This window comes from Leptidea sinapis, chromosome 11 (assembly GCF_905404315.1).
Source record: "Leptidea sinapis chromosome 11, ilLepSina1.1, whole genome shotgun sequence".
NCBI classification, from domain to species: domain Eukaryota; kingdom Metazoa; phylum Arthropoda; class Insecta; order Lepidoptera; family Pieridae; genus Leptidea; species Leptidea sinapis.
In genome coordinates, this window is record NC_066275.1 from 7,464,284 (window position 1) to 7,477,947 (window position 13,664).

General features: G+C 35.4%; 1 protein-coding gene across 1 annotated transcript; it reads left to right on the top strand.

The window, feature by feature from the left end:
* Nucleotides 1-6,034: 6,034 nt before the first annotated feature.
* On the top strand, nt 6,035-13,335 carry LOC126966742 (heterogeneous nuclear ribonucleoprotein A1-like). The gene is made up of 7 exons (XM_050811012.1): nt 6,035-6,205; nt 6,358-6,581; nt 7,034-7,278; nt 7,360-7,530; nt 9,044-9,226; nt 10,642-10,727; nt 12,637-13,335. Exons 1-6 carry the CDS (start codon nt 6,179-6,181, stop codon nt 10,713-10,715), a joined length of 924 nt encoding a protein of 307 aa, XP_050666969.1. The 5' UTR covers nt 6,035-6,178; the 3' UTR covers nt 10,716-10,727; nt 12,637-13,335.
* Nucleotides 13,336-13,664: the final 329 nt, after the last annotated feature.

Here is a 13,664-nt window from a genome sequence, read left to right on the forward strand (position 1 = left end):
CTAAGAGTTAGCATGTCACGACTACCAAGTGGCTGTTCAGTGACACTCTCTATGAAGACTATAAATTCATGACCGGCACCTGCGTCTTCCGGATATCGGCGACAATAGTCGGCCACCCTATATGGCAAATAAAAGTCCTCGTGGTCTTCCAAAACTGTACGCGAATCTGAGTATTCGCTACTTTCAGAGGTGGAATCTAAAACAGACTCACCTTTATCTCGTTCCGGCTTGGTTTTTTCCGCCTTTTCGACATCTCTTAGCACAAACCTAAATCACTAAATATATAGACTTTTACTTATACTAAACAAATTAAATGATAAACATATACAAATACTTATATACTTTTCAAAAATATGAGGATTATATACAATATAATAGAAATATTTAATTTTATAGTTAAAAAGACCGCCCTAAGCAATCAAGAGTTCCAGCGCTTTTTTTTTTTTTTTTTTGCGCCATTTATTGGCCTGCACGGTTTGTGCGTCAGCCATACAAAAAGGTGAGGAAGTGTGTCATTGGATTGAGATTTGGAAAAGGATCAGGTAAATTTAGTATATAAGTACATAAATGGTTATAATTTTGTATCGTTAAGAAAAATAAAACTAGCTAAAATTCTATATACATCAATATTTATATTAGATAAAAGGACAGAAATTGAAGTAGGAAAAGGAATTTTAATGTACAAAAGCGAGGAAATAAAAGCGGAACGGTCATGTCGAGGACAGGCAAAGAATATATGATTAAAATCCCCAACGTCATTGCCACACTCACATATATCACTAGGCAAAAGGTTAAGCCTTGCCAGATGCAAGGGAATGCATGCATGGCCCAGCCTCATACGAATAAGAGTCGAAGTGGTAGCTTTACCAAACGTCAGATTTGAAAACCACGGTTTAGGAGGTATATCCACCTGAATCGTGCTGTAATATCGACCTTTAATCTGACTTGAAGAAAGCCACATATGTGTCCAAGAGTTGAATAACTGGGATTTAGGAAGGAGGGCCAAATCACAACAAAAGTTTTGGTACGGAACCAGATCTCCGTCATTGACCGCAGCTTTGGCAAGGCTATCAGCCTTGGTATTGCCAAAGATTCCTGAGTGCCCTGGAATCCAAGCAAAGGAAACTGTGTAATTTTTGCTACAACATTGATACAATAAATCACGACATGCAATAATGACTGGATGATTGTTACTGCTAAAAGGAAATCTGTCCAAGGCTTGTAGGGCACTTTTAGCGTCGGTAAAAATTATTGTGTTTTTTAATTTCATGATTAAAATGTATTCCAGAGACTTCAGCAGACCAAAACATTCTCCAGTAAATACTGAAGTCTCTGGAGGCAATTTTATTTTCTGTACAATGCCAAACTGTTGATGAAAAATGCCAACTCCCACACACTTCTCAGGACCGGGTTTGGAAGAATCACTAAAAACTAAATGGCAATGTTTCCATCGGCTGTCATTGTCAATAATATCCATAAATTTGGCATTGGCAGAAGGATCTTGTTTACAAATACCAAAGTCAAACAAAATAGATGGATTTAAAATTAATGCATCATAGTTAACACAAAATATAGGAAGAAATTGTGATCTATGTGTTGGAGCTTGAAGAGCTAAGTATTTTTGGAGACTAACAATAAGGCATGGCGGCGATTTATGAGCCCAGTACGAATAATCCATACATTCCAACAGAGACCGTAACTTATAGTAAAGAGGATGAGTATAAACTTGAAATGCTCTAAACAGGAACCTGTCACAAAGAAATTGACGTCTGAGGTGCAGGGGGGCTTCAGAACATTCCACCTGCAAAGCGTTAATAGGGCTCGACCGCATAGCTCCCGCAATTATTCTCAGAGCCTTAGACTGGATAATGTCTAACTTATGGAGAGCTACTGCATTACAGGGTTCAAGTATAAATGTTCCATAGTCTAAAATGCTTCTTATTAGAGCATTATATAGAAGCTTTAGAGAGAAAGGATGGGCTCCCCACCAAACTCCAGAGAGACAACGCAGTATGTTTATAATCTTCTCACATTTGGCACTTATATAGTAGCAATGAGGGCTTCCTGTAAGTCTTGAGTCTAAAATTACCCCAAGAAATGTTGCTTCACTTTTAGTGGGAATTCTAATGTTATTATAAAATACAGATACTGCTGCAGGAAGTCTCATACGTGAGAATAAGACTATAATACTTTTAGGAACCGAAAGGCTTAAAGTGTTATTGTCAAGCCAGACTTTTAGTAACTTAAGGGAATGTGTCATAGTATCAGACATGTTGTCTACAGAATCACCAGACACATAGAGGAGTAAATCATCTGCATATTGGAGTGTGTTAACTTTACCCTTAAGGGAGGCTTCCAGATCATGAGAATATATATTGTAAAGTAAAGGACTTAAAACTGAGCCCTGAGGTAAACCTCTCCAGGCAATACGGGATTGGTAGGAGTCTCCTGATATTACTTTAAGCATTCTACCAGAGAGAAGATTGATTGTGAAGCTTATAAAAATTTGTGGGATATTCAAATTAGTCATTTTTTGTTTCAGAATTGAAAGGTTGACATTATCATAGGCTGCAGACACATCTAAGAATGCCGCTAACACAGACTTATTGTAAGAAAATGCCAATCTTAAGTCTGTCATAAAAATACTGAGACTATCCATTGTACTCCTGCCTTTCCTAAATCCAAACTGGTTTGGTGATAGTAACCCCTTACTCTCAATAAACCATTCTAGTCTAGTTTTAATTAAATGTTCAGAAATTTTGGACATAACTGGAGCTAATGCAATTGGTCTGTATGATGATGGATCATTAATCGGTTTGTTGGGCTTGTGTATTGGGATAACTTCATGGATTTTCCATGATGGAGGAATATTACCTGATGTTAAGATTGAATTAATTAAACTGAGAAAATAAGAAAGGCAGGAATCATTCAGGTTTTGAAAAAAGGAATATGGAATTCCATCACAACCAGGGGCTGAGTCCCTTAGTTTTGAAAGAACCCCTTTGAGTTCTGAAAGGCTAAAGGAAATGAATGAATTGCTACTATCATGCTGGGGGAGGAGAGAAAGCTGTGAGTTAGAAGACATATTATCTATAGATGGGACAAATGGTGGAGCTAATCTGTCAAGAAACAAATCAACTGTACTGCTATCCATAAGAGGAGACCTTGGAGGTTTAAAAGAGGATCTGAATCTACGAATATTTTGCCAAACTTCAGATGGAGAAATGTCTGGTGAAATTGAGGCACAAAAAGATTTCCAGCCATTGAATCTTTTTGTTTTAATAATTTACGTGTTTAAGTTATAATATTACAAAGAACATTAAAATTTTGTGATGTAGAATTTTCTCTGTAATTTTTTTCAGCTATCTTTCTCTCAGCTATCGCAGCAGAACACTCACTGTCCCACCAAGGAGGTGATAGAATATACCCATTGCCATTATTATTTTTAATAGGAAAAACTTCCTCAGCAGCCTGTAGTAGGGCCTGTGTAAAAGCTTCATTACAAAGATGATTATTGCTATCATTTAGTGGAGGTATGGTTGATAAATTTTGTTGAACTTTATCTCTATATAATGACCAGTTAGCATCCTTAAGTTTATATTTTAACCGGGAAGGAGACTTTGACAACTTTTCAACAAGTTTAATGTAGGGGCAAGGGAGGGACTACACAGGGTTAGGTCTGGTGCACTAATACCCTCATGGGGCTGTGACCTTCTAGTAGAACAGCCAGAGTTTAGAAGGCATAAATTATTATCATCTAAGATGTCTAAGATTCTAGCCCCATAATGATCAGACTTAGAACTTCCCCACATAGAATGTTGTGCATTGAAATCTCCCATGACCAAAATAGGGCGCGGGAGTGAAGATAGAATGCTACAAATATCATCAAAGACTTCAGTGGAAGGGTGAGGTATATACATATTTACAAAACAAATATTATTTACACTAGCAGCAATAATGGAAAATTTATCACTGTGATTAGGGATGGGTATGTGGACAAAGGGCACACCAATATGTCCTGGAATTCTAAAATTGAATCCGGGACGAAGCCAAGTCTCTTGAAGAGAGACTGCAAATGGTTTGTAACTATTCAATAAATAAATTAGGTCACTTTTTTTACTATTAATACTCCGGCAATTCCACTGAATCACTAGAGACTGGTTTTGTGGATGGTCCTGACTGGCCATGATTTAAAAAACTTTTCAAAGTAGCAGCATCGTTGGACGGTATTTTAATTATATTAGATTGTGAAAGGTACTGAATGATAGAAATGATGAGATCCTTTGTTATTATTTCTGACAAATCATTGTAATTTTTGAGACAACCTGTAGAAAAGGAAGAAATGTTGCTGTAATCTTGGATAAGCTCTGCATGCGCTTTTTGATCATATCCCTTACTAGAATTTCTGGGACGAACTTTGGGTTTCAAGAATACTGTTTTCCTATATGACTGTGTGGGACTTTTAGAAAGGCTTGTTAAATTATTGGGGTTGGAATAAGTAATAGTTGGACCAGTAGGGGCCGATGAAGCAGAAGCAAGAACGTCAGCATAAGATTTCGAAATTGGTGGATGGACTTTACTGGCTTCTGAATAAGATATAGAGTTTCTAGCCATTGTTTCCTTAATAGCTTTTTGTCTAGCATACTCCGGGCACTTTTTGTCGGTTGCGAAATGGGAACCAGAACATAAGATACAGACAGCATCATTCCTTTCAGTCTCACAGCTTATACCTGAGTGGTTGTCACCACATTTGTAACACCTTGGAGTGCCTCTGCATTGCATTTTGGTGTGACCAAAACGGCAACAATTAAAACATTGCAGCGTGGGGAAAATATAAAGCTCTACAGATAAGGAATTGAAACATATAAAGACCCTGGGAGGTAACACCTTCCCGTCAAAGGTTAAAACTACGGTCTCAGTTGGAATGAACTTGGGTGTCTCTCCATCATATACCTTTCGGTTTAATCTCCGAACTTTCAAAATGCTTCCACAGTTCTGCGGAAGCTCAATATTTTCTATAATATCTTTCTCATCCCAGTCACATGGCACACCTCTCACAATTCCCATGCGGGTGATAGTGAAGGCCGGAATAAATGCTTTGTATTTATTAACATCAAGAGATTTGTGATCTAGAAATGTGTTAGCATCCTGAAATGTTTTAAATTGTAAAGACAACCTATTCCTTCCAATCTTTTTGATGCTTCCCTCTACAATGTTTTTTATCAAACTTTTTTTAAGGAAAAATCCAAATTGTACTGGGTGAATAGATCCGGTTTGATTTGGTTGTAAGATTTTTTGAACATGGACAACATAAGGCGCAGGGTCTGACGCGTGGTAAAGTGACCGAGCAGAACGAGGGTTACTTGTGATATTATTAGACTGAACAGCCTCATTATGGTGGATTTCGGTGTTTTTATCATTAGACTCAAGCATGTTAGGAATAACATTATCCTTCAAATCATTGGGAGAGTATTGGGAATCTGATGGACCCTTATATCTGTGATTTTTTCTCTTCCTTTGATTTCTATCTGAGATTCTCTTTCTTTTAATTGATTTCGTGTTTTCCGAACAGTCCGTATCTATAATTGAACTTTCCGTTTCCATTCCCGACGCATCTATTGTGACTACATGAGACACCTGGAGGGATGCCCCTCCAGGGTCTTCGGGCTCCAACATGGACGCCAAGAGAAAAATTCTATTTACATATAATACAATAAAATGACTTACCAGGTGAAGAAAAAAAAACTAAAACTATAAATAATAAACACTAACTACTTATATATACACTTTACAACTTAACTGATCCTATAATATCAAATTAATTTAACTTTCAAAAGTTTTGCCAAAAAAGGACGTCCGCCTACTTCTACACTTCCCGCCTTTTTCTCCCGCGCTTTTTCTCAGTGCCTTAAAGTGTAATGGTTCCCAACGAAAGAGTATAATAATATATAGGGAGGTCCCAACTATGAGTAATAAGTCGACGTGAACTAGCCATTTTCATCAAAGAGGATGTAAATACTACATATTTCATTTTGAAATTTGCGTGACTGGCTACTGCTATTCTAAATTCTGATTTACGATAGGTTTTTGTTTGAGTTCCAGCTTGCCGGTATTTCTATTTTCTTGCTGAAACTCTGACATAAATTTGTTTGTAGAATTTACAAATTGTTAAAATAAAATGAAACCCAGAGGCGGTGATGACTTCGTAAGTAACAATATTATTATTACGTAGGTGCTTAACTTTGTTTCTTTTAGGTTCTCGGAGTCTCGTTCATAATATGTTAAACGCTTATTTATTATTTATCACTGATTCATGTAGCTCTTAGTGTATGTAGGCTTCATACAATTATTTTACAGGAAGAGCCTGAGCATATGCGGAAACTCTTCATAGGCGGATTGGACTATAGAACCACTGATGTGTCATTGAAAGAGTTTTACGAACAATGGGGTGAAATAGTTGACGTAGTTGTGATGAAAGATCCGCAAACGAAGAGGTCTCGCGGATTTGGTTTTATCACATACTCTCATGCACACATGGTGGATGATGCGCAAAGGAATAGACCTCATAAGATCGATGGAAGGTAAAAAAGTTCTCTAAATATAAATAGAATAGGGCTTAGCACCAATCTCGGATGTTGGTGCATATCATAGTTACATCTTCCACATCTTTTACTATTTTGCTATTCCAATTAAGTATTTAATTAAAAGGGTAAAATTTTGTATACATATTGATATAAATTTGGAGAAGAGTGGGTTGTTTGTAAAATTCAAATCTTATAAAGTAGCTGTAAAATTATGTACCTCATTTTATTTAATTTTTCCACACATTTTCAATAAATAAAGTGAAAAATTATTTAAATATGTATTGGTGGTTGTGATGGGTCATCCATGATAGCCATGTTTTCTATCATTTTTGTTAATATGCTTGTACTTTCAACTTTGTCTATGTGAAATTCCTCTTTGGGCCAACAGAATGAAAAAATAGAATTATCATATATTAGGTCATTGTAACTAAATTCTTAAAATTTTAAAGGATTGTGGAGCCTAAGAGGGCTGTACCAAGAGAAGAAATAAATAGACCTGATGCAAGTGCGACTGTTAAGAAATTATTTGTAGGTGGAATGAAACAAGATATAGAGGAGGAAGACCTAAGGTCCTATTTTGAATCATATGGAAATATTGTTAGTGTCAGTCTTGTTACTGAAAAAGATACTGGCAAGAAAAGGGGCTTTGGATTTGTTGAATTTGATGATTATGATCCTGTTGACAGAATATGCTGTAAGTTATAAATATAAAAATTTAATGTGACATAATTTTGTATCCCTATCCATTGATTTTGTTACAAATTGTTTATTACAGTGCATCAGAGTCACAAAATTAAGGGGTTCAGAGTTGATGTGAAAAAGGCCATGTCAAAGTCTGAAATGGGAGGCAGTGGTACTGCTGGTGGAGGTGGAGGAGGTGGGAATAAGAGGGGTGGTAGAAGTGGCTGGAGTAATCGGCAGGATAATCAGGATTGGGGCAATTCTGGTAATCACCAATATTTAATATTATTAACCGTTTCCATGTAATAAATATGTTATTGTTGGTTTTTAATTGAAAAATGCCCTTGTCACTTAATTGAATAATATCTACTAAAACAAACTATCTAAAATACATTTTCCGACCATTGTGTAGTCAGAGGTGGAGTGCCTATTACAAACCCACATAGAACAACAGTGAACAGTGACCATATTTGGCACTTCAAGTCAGCAGATTGTGATAGGATGTATTCCTTCTATGTATCCAACTCTTGTATCTGTGGTAACAATCAGCTGATCACTGCTGTAGTTCCACAGGCATTTGACCAAGATCAGTGGTTGTTCTTGCTGCATACAACCCTGTTATAATTTAAATTTTGTTAACTAAATCTGATTATTACATGATACTGTAACATATGAGCTCTGCCTTCACATGTGGAAACATATTATTATGAATTAATATAGCTCTCCTCTCTTTTATGGTTTATTTATCTTCCTTTACTTCAGCTGAGACTATTCTTACTTCATTCCACAATATCTTTCTATCCCTCCCCATTGTTTTTTCGTTCATGTCATTTCAATCTTTTTAAATTATAAGTTTAATTTTTACGGCCAACGTTATAGTTCTTATGTGTGAATAAGAAATCAAAATCAAATTATTATTATTATTATTAAGTATACAATACGCTGTAAGTGCTCCTGGGATTTCTGTGGTGTCGCACGAGAATGTTATCACTTAAAATTAGGTGACCCATACTCTCAGTTTCTCCTCGTTTTCGATAAAAAAAATTGAATGACTTATTGAAATAAAAAATGTTTTCTCAAAATTGGTTATTTTAGATATCATTTCATTTTTTGCCATCGCTTGCAAAACAAGTGGTCATTCGTAGATCTTGTTCTTTTTAGCATTGTTTTAAACAATTTATGCAGTGTTGTTCTTAATTTTTTATGATGTTATTCTGCAAGAAGTAAAATATAAGTCGGACCTTTTTTTAATAAATTTTTAATTTAGATAATGCTGAATGATCAACAGAAGCTGGGACTTTACTAAGTGTATATATTTACTTTTTTAAAGACTATGCACTTGCAATGCCAAACATCCAGTTCAACAGCCTTTATGATTGCTAGCTGTGACTGTTCGGTCAAGCATTCAGAATAGGAACAACATGTGGATGGGCTGCCATATCGTTCTTTTCAGCCCCAGTTAGGAATTTGTGACATACTAGTGTGTGGGTGTCTATGTATTTCAATGTTGGAATGGCCTGAATGCCCCAGCCAGACTAGGTACCTAGACTCAAGGGACATTCATAGCCTTATCTGGCCATTTGTCTTGAATATGATATGAGTCAAGTCATTATGAAACGACCTACACATTTTTCTAATTTGGTCACACTGAGACTTGAATCATGTGCTTGTAATGTCAGTTACACTAGCTTTAAATAAATAATATAAATATTTTTGTTGTCTCAATTATTATTATAAATGGTGTAAATTGACTTATAAATTAATGCCTTACAATCTAGGTGGCTGGAACAATCAAAACCCATGGGACAATGGAGACAATTGGGGTAACCAAGGATATGGAAGCCAGGGTGGTGCCTGGAACCAGCAGTCAGACAATTTCGGGACTGGATATCAACAGAACTATGGAGGTGGACCAATGCGTCCAAATTTTAATGCATCCAGACAACAACCTTATAATTCAGGTAGGGGTCTTTTTTATTGTGTTTGAAAATGCAACAAACAATTTTTTTTATATGTTTTATTATGTATCCTAGGAATGATACATGCATAGTCAACATGGTTTGTGAATTAATTTTTATCATTACTTATTAAAAAAAAAAGTATTCCTGCTTGGTTTAAATTTTAAGTGAATGCCTTCTGGTGTATAAACATACATATAGCACTAAACACTCTGTATCGATAATAGATACGTAGCGACTAGTATACTTTGGTTATTTTCATAGTAATGCTCCAATGGTATATTGCTATGGGGCAATGCTGCCGATATCAATACCATCTTTGTGCTGCAGGAGAGAGCTATTCCCACTATTTATAACCTCAAAATACCCAAGAATCATTGAGACCAAAATTTAATGAAATGAACATTTTAACTATTGTTGCCTCAGTATATTCCTGATAATATTATGTAACATAACCATAATGTTAACACTAGATGAAACTTATTATGCCTACTACTCGGCTGAGTCGAGTTAGTCTAGGCTAAGTCTATTGTGGGGCGATGTATACGCCGTTACAACAATATCCCTGAAAATGTTTAAAACAAGACGTGTACTTAATGCAAAATTCAAAAGAATAATTAGAAGTCGTTTATGAGGTAATAAATAAAATTTCTTAATGATACCATAAATTGGGAATGGAGCGACCGCCGGCAGGATATTTAAATGCTATTTTCTCTGATATTAATAATAATAATAAAGTGATACAACAAAGACACTCCAACATCATAACTTAGCAGAGTTTAATATATAAATGTAAAATAAAAAAAAGAAACCATATTAGTAATTGAGTACAGTTGATGCATTAACCAACAGACATCAAAGTTCTAATCTCCAAGCTCTAGAAGTTCATTATTAATAATGTTTAGTGCTCTTCATCTGCGTCAACATTGCATTAATAAAACGTATCTAATGTACTAATCTGTTTGCCAAAGATCATTGAGATCTATGTAGCCATTTTGGCATGATTGAGTAACAAACATAATATAAACTGTGGGAGGAGTGGGAGGCTAGATTATGGGTACCACAATGGCGCCTATTTCTGTCGTGAAGCAGTAATGTGTAAGCATTACTGTGTTTCGGTCTGAATGGCGCCGTAGCTAGTGAAATTACTGGGCAAATTAGACTTGACATCTTATGTCTTAAGGTGACAAGCGCAGTTGTAGTGCCACTCAGAATTTTAGGGTTTTTCAATAATCTTGAGCAGCACTGCATTGTAATGGGCAGGGCGTATCAATTACCATCAGCTGAACGTCCTGCTCGTCTCGTTCGTTATTTTCATAAAAAAAAACTTACACATAATATTACTAGTATAGATTATGGTATGTAAGTGGCAAGTGCTATTAAACCAGATTTTAATATTGTTAATTAATTAATTTCAGGGGGTTATAATACAGCTGGTGGGCAATCTTACAACAACATGGGAAGTGCGACCGGAAACCAGAGACGTTACTAAACTTGGCTTCTTGTAAGTATTTAATAATCCTTTAACTGATAAAAAACATTTACAGAGATTTTTTAAGGAATAACCAAGGAATGCTATATACATTACTGAATCGATAGGTAGTAAAAATAAGAAAGTGCTAGGCTCTCGCGCGCCGTGGGTTCTGTACCGAAAAATCTAGTTATTCAAAAATGACTATATACTTAAATTGCTGAACTCTGGAACGTGAGTCTAACTTGAGCGAGTTGACTTTTGTTCCAGAGTTTGGCAAGAAAATAACTCCTGTGGGGAAACACGTGCAGAATTGGTTTCACATACCAACAATGCGGTCATTCAGTGGGAGTTGATTCTTCCTTGGACGCTTTAAATAGTCTATTAAAGATTCTAAAACAGTTAGCTTATTGCCAACATTTAAACACCCAATGTCCTAATAACCATTACTTCAATTGTGCTGTGAATCCCTTGTTATTTGATAAGTCTCATACTTCTATTGAAGTCAATGAAAGAAAACTTATCTGTAGAGTCTTTAGATTGAATAGATTAAGAAGCTTGATTTTATGGTACATATATGATACTTCAAAGTATTCATATATTTAATATTGATGTTAATTACAACTAAATGTATTTTTGAGAAATAGGGTTTTGATAGGTACATCTACCGAGCGATTGCCAATTCCGCGGTAATCTGTAATGCAAAGAGACTGACAGTGAGGGAATAAAGGCACTACTTCAAGGCACACATTGCAGAGCTCTTAAAGCGCACGTTCGGGTTTACATGAATAGAACTAGCTTTTATCCTGGTGGGGTACATCCCAGCTGTAACAGTTGACAAAAGCAACACAGAGCTGCTCGTTTTGTCGTTGATCCTGTTCACTTCGATCACATGGCGTTCCGTAGCGACATCGCTTCATTGTGTGTCTTCTACAGCATAGGTATTTATTACGCATAGTGCTCCGAACAACTAGTAAACATATTTAATTCCTGCTGCTGAATTCCACCACACGCCACAAATTAGGATATCATCCTCACCGTCTGGGTGTGCGTTTTTCCACATAGCGGTTTCAAGGAATGATCTGCCACGTAAAACATATACCGGATTAAGCTTCCTTGTGGTGTTTCCAGGACGATTCGGCACAGGTACCTTCAAAATGCTCTTGAGATTCCTTGATGTTGGAGTAGAGTGTAGGTGACGGTGATCACTTAACATCAGGTGACCTGCATCTTCGTTGTCTCCCTCAACATACTTTACAGCAGTAATGATAAAGTACATAATGTCATATGCTGTAAGGTGTGAAACGCACCATTACGAGTCCCACTCCCACTTAACCGCTATGTGTTTAGAGGTACAGAACCCTAAAAATAAATAAAACCAAAGTTAATAAATAAATCTATATTATTAGGAATTGTATAAATTTATAATTTTGTATTAATAAAAAACCCAGGGATCCATATTACTGTGTATAAGTGAAAACTTTATAGGAGTGCTACTCATTTGGGTAAAGTTGGTTCAAGTCATCTAAGGGAGTGGGATCAGTCAAAGCAAAATATACCAAAGTAACATAATATAGACAATTATAGTTATATAATATATTGTAACCCCCTTATTCATAATAGTCTGCTAACTTAAAGCTTTGCTAATTCTCACTCTGTCTTCTTCTATTGACCTAAGTCAGAATGAGAAAAAACACTCCTTAGCGGCTGTTTAAAGTTAGCCGACCATTATGAATAAGGGGGTATATGTTTAGTAGATATTTTAAGAATAAAAAACAAAATAAAGGATTTTTTTCATATTATTAACCTCGCCTTTGTGAAGTTTTCACTTGTGTGCTGTGGTCATAAGCAAACACAATTTTTTTTGCACCTGATAATGATCTGTTATATAAATATTAGGTAAGTAAATAGTTAATATTCATTGGTAATTTTTAACACTTAGGTATGAAGTTGTGCTTAGTTGAAGCTAGGCAGGAAGTTAGATTAGGACTAACATCGTGTTATGAGGGCCATCCAGCAACTACAACAATGTAGGCAGGTTCATGTAAGGTTTGTTCCTATATCGGGGATATGTTTTCTTTTACACAAATCACAGTTTTTACATAATATTTCACATAACACCACCAGTTTGTGTATTCCTTAAGTTTGAAGTGAATTATTTTATGTTTATTAATTACTGTAAAAGCTGTGCTATTTAGGCAATAAGAGATAAAATGTTTATATACTTATATTTATCCTATGAGACATGTTAGTATTACATTCCAATTATTAAAAGAAATTTAGTCATCATACAGATTATAAATATTTTTGTTGTCTTAATGAACTTCATATAAACATTATTTTTCCTATTTGCATATAAGATTATTTACATTATTACATTATTGTTCCTAGGCATTTTAGATGTTAGACATACTATAGAATAATCAAATGTATATCTACCACAGATAATTGTATTTTATTCTGTTATGGGGTTTCTCTTTATGTGTTGTTATAAGCAAGAAATTGTAATTTTAGTTTTTGTGTGCAATTTATTAAATATACACTATTTTCCATGGACTATTCTACACTTGAGCCATCGATCGTGATCGTGGAAAAGGCCATGGTGAGTTGGTTTCATTGAAATAAACTAATTATAATTAAATATTGTTTTTTATTTAAATATCCAACTACAGTCTTACAACACTTAACTAGTTTATTTACAACTTTTAAAATATTATACAAAACAAAAATAAAGCTATTTCGCCGCCTCTTCCCGTGGGTCACGTGATTGGCCTAAGAATACGTCATTATTTGCTATGCGGTTCTCAAACTATTTTCGAGTGAAACATCGCTATACTCTTGCTACAGATGTGAGCGACACAACAATAGCAATGAAATGGCGAGCTGTAAGTATGACATATAATTATTACCTATATCGTGATGTAGTCTTAGGCCGTAGTGGGAGGAGAATACCAGGCGGTGTATATTATT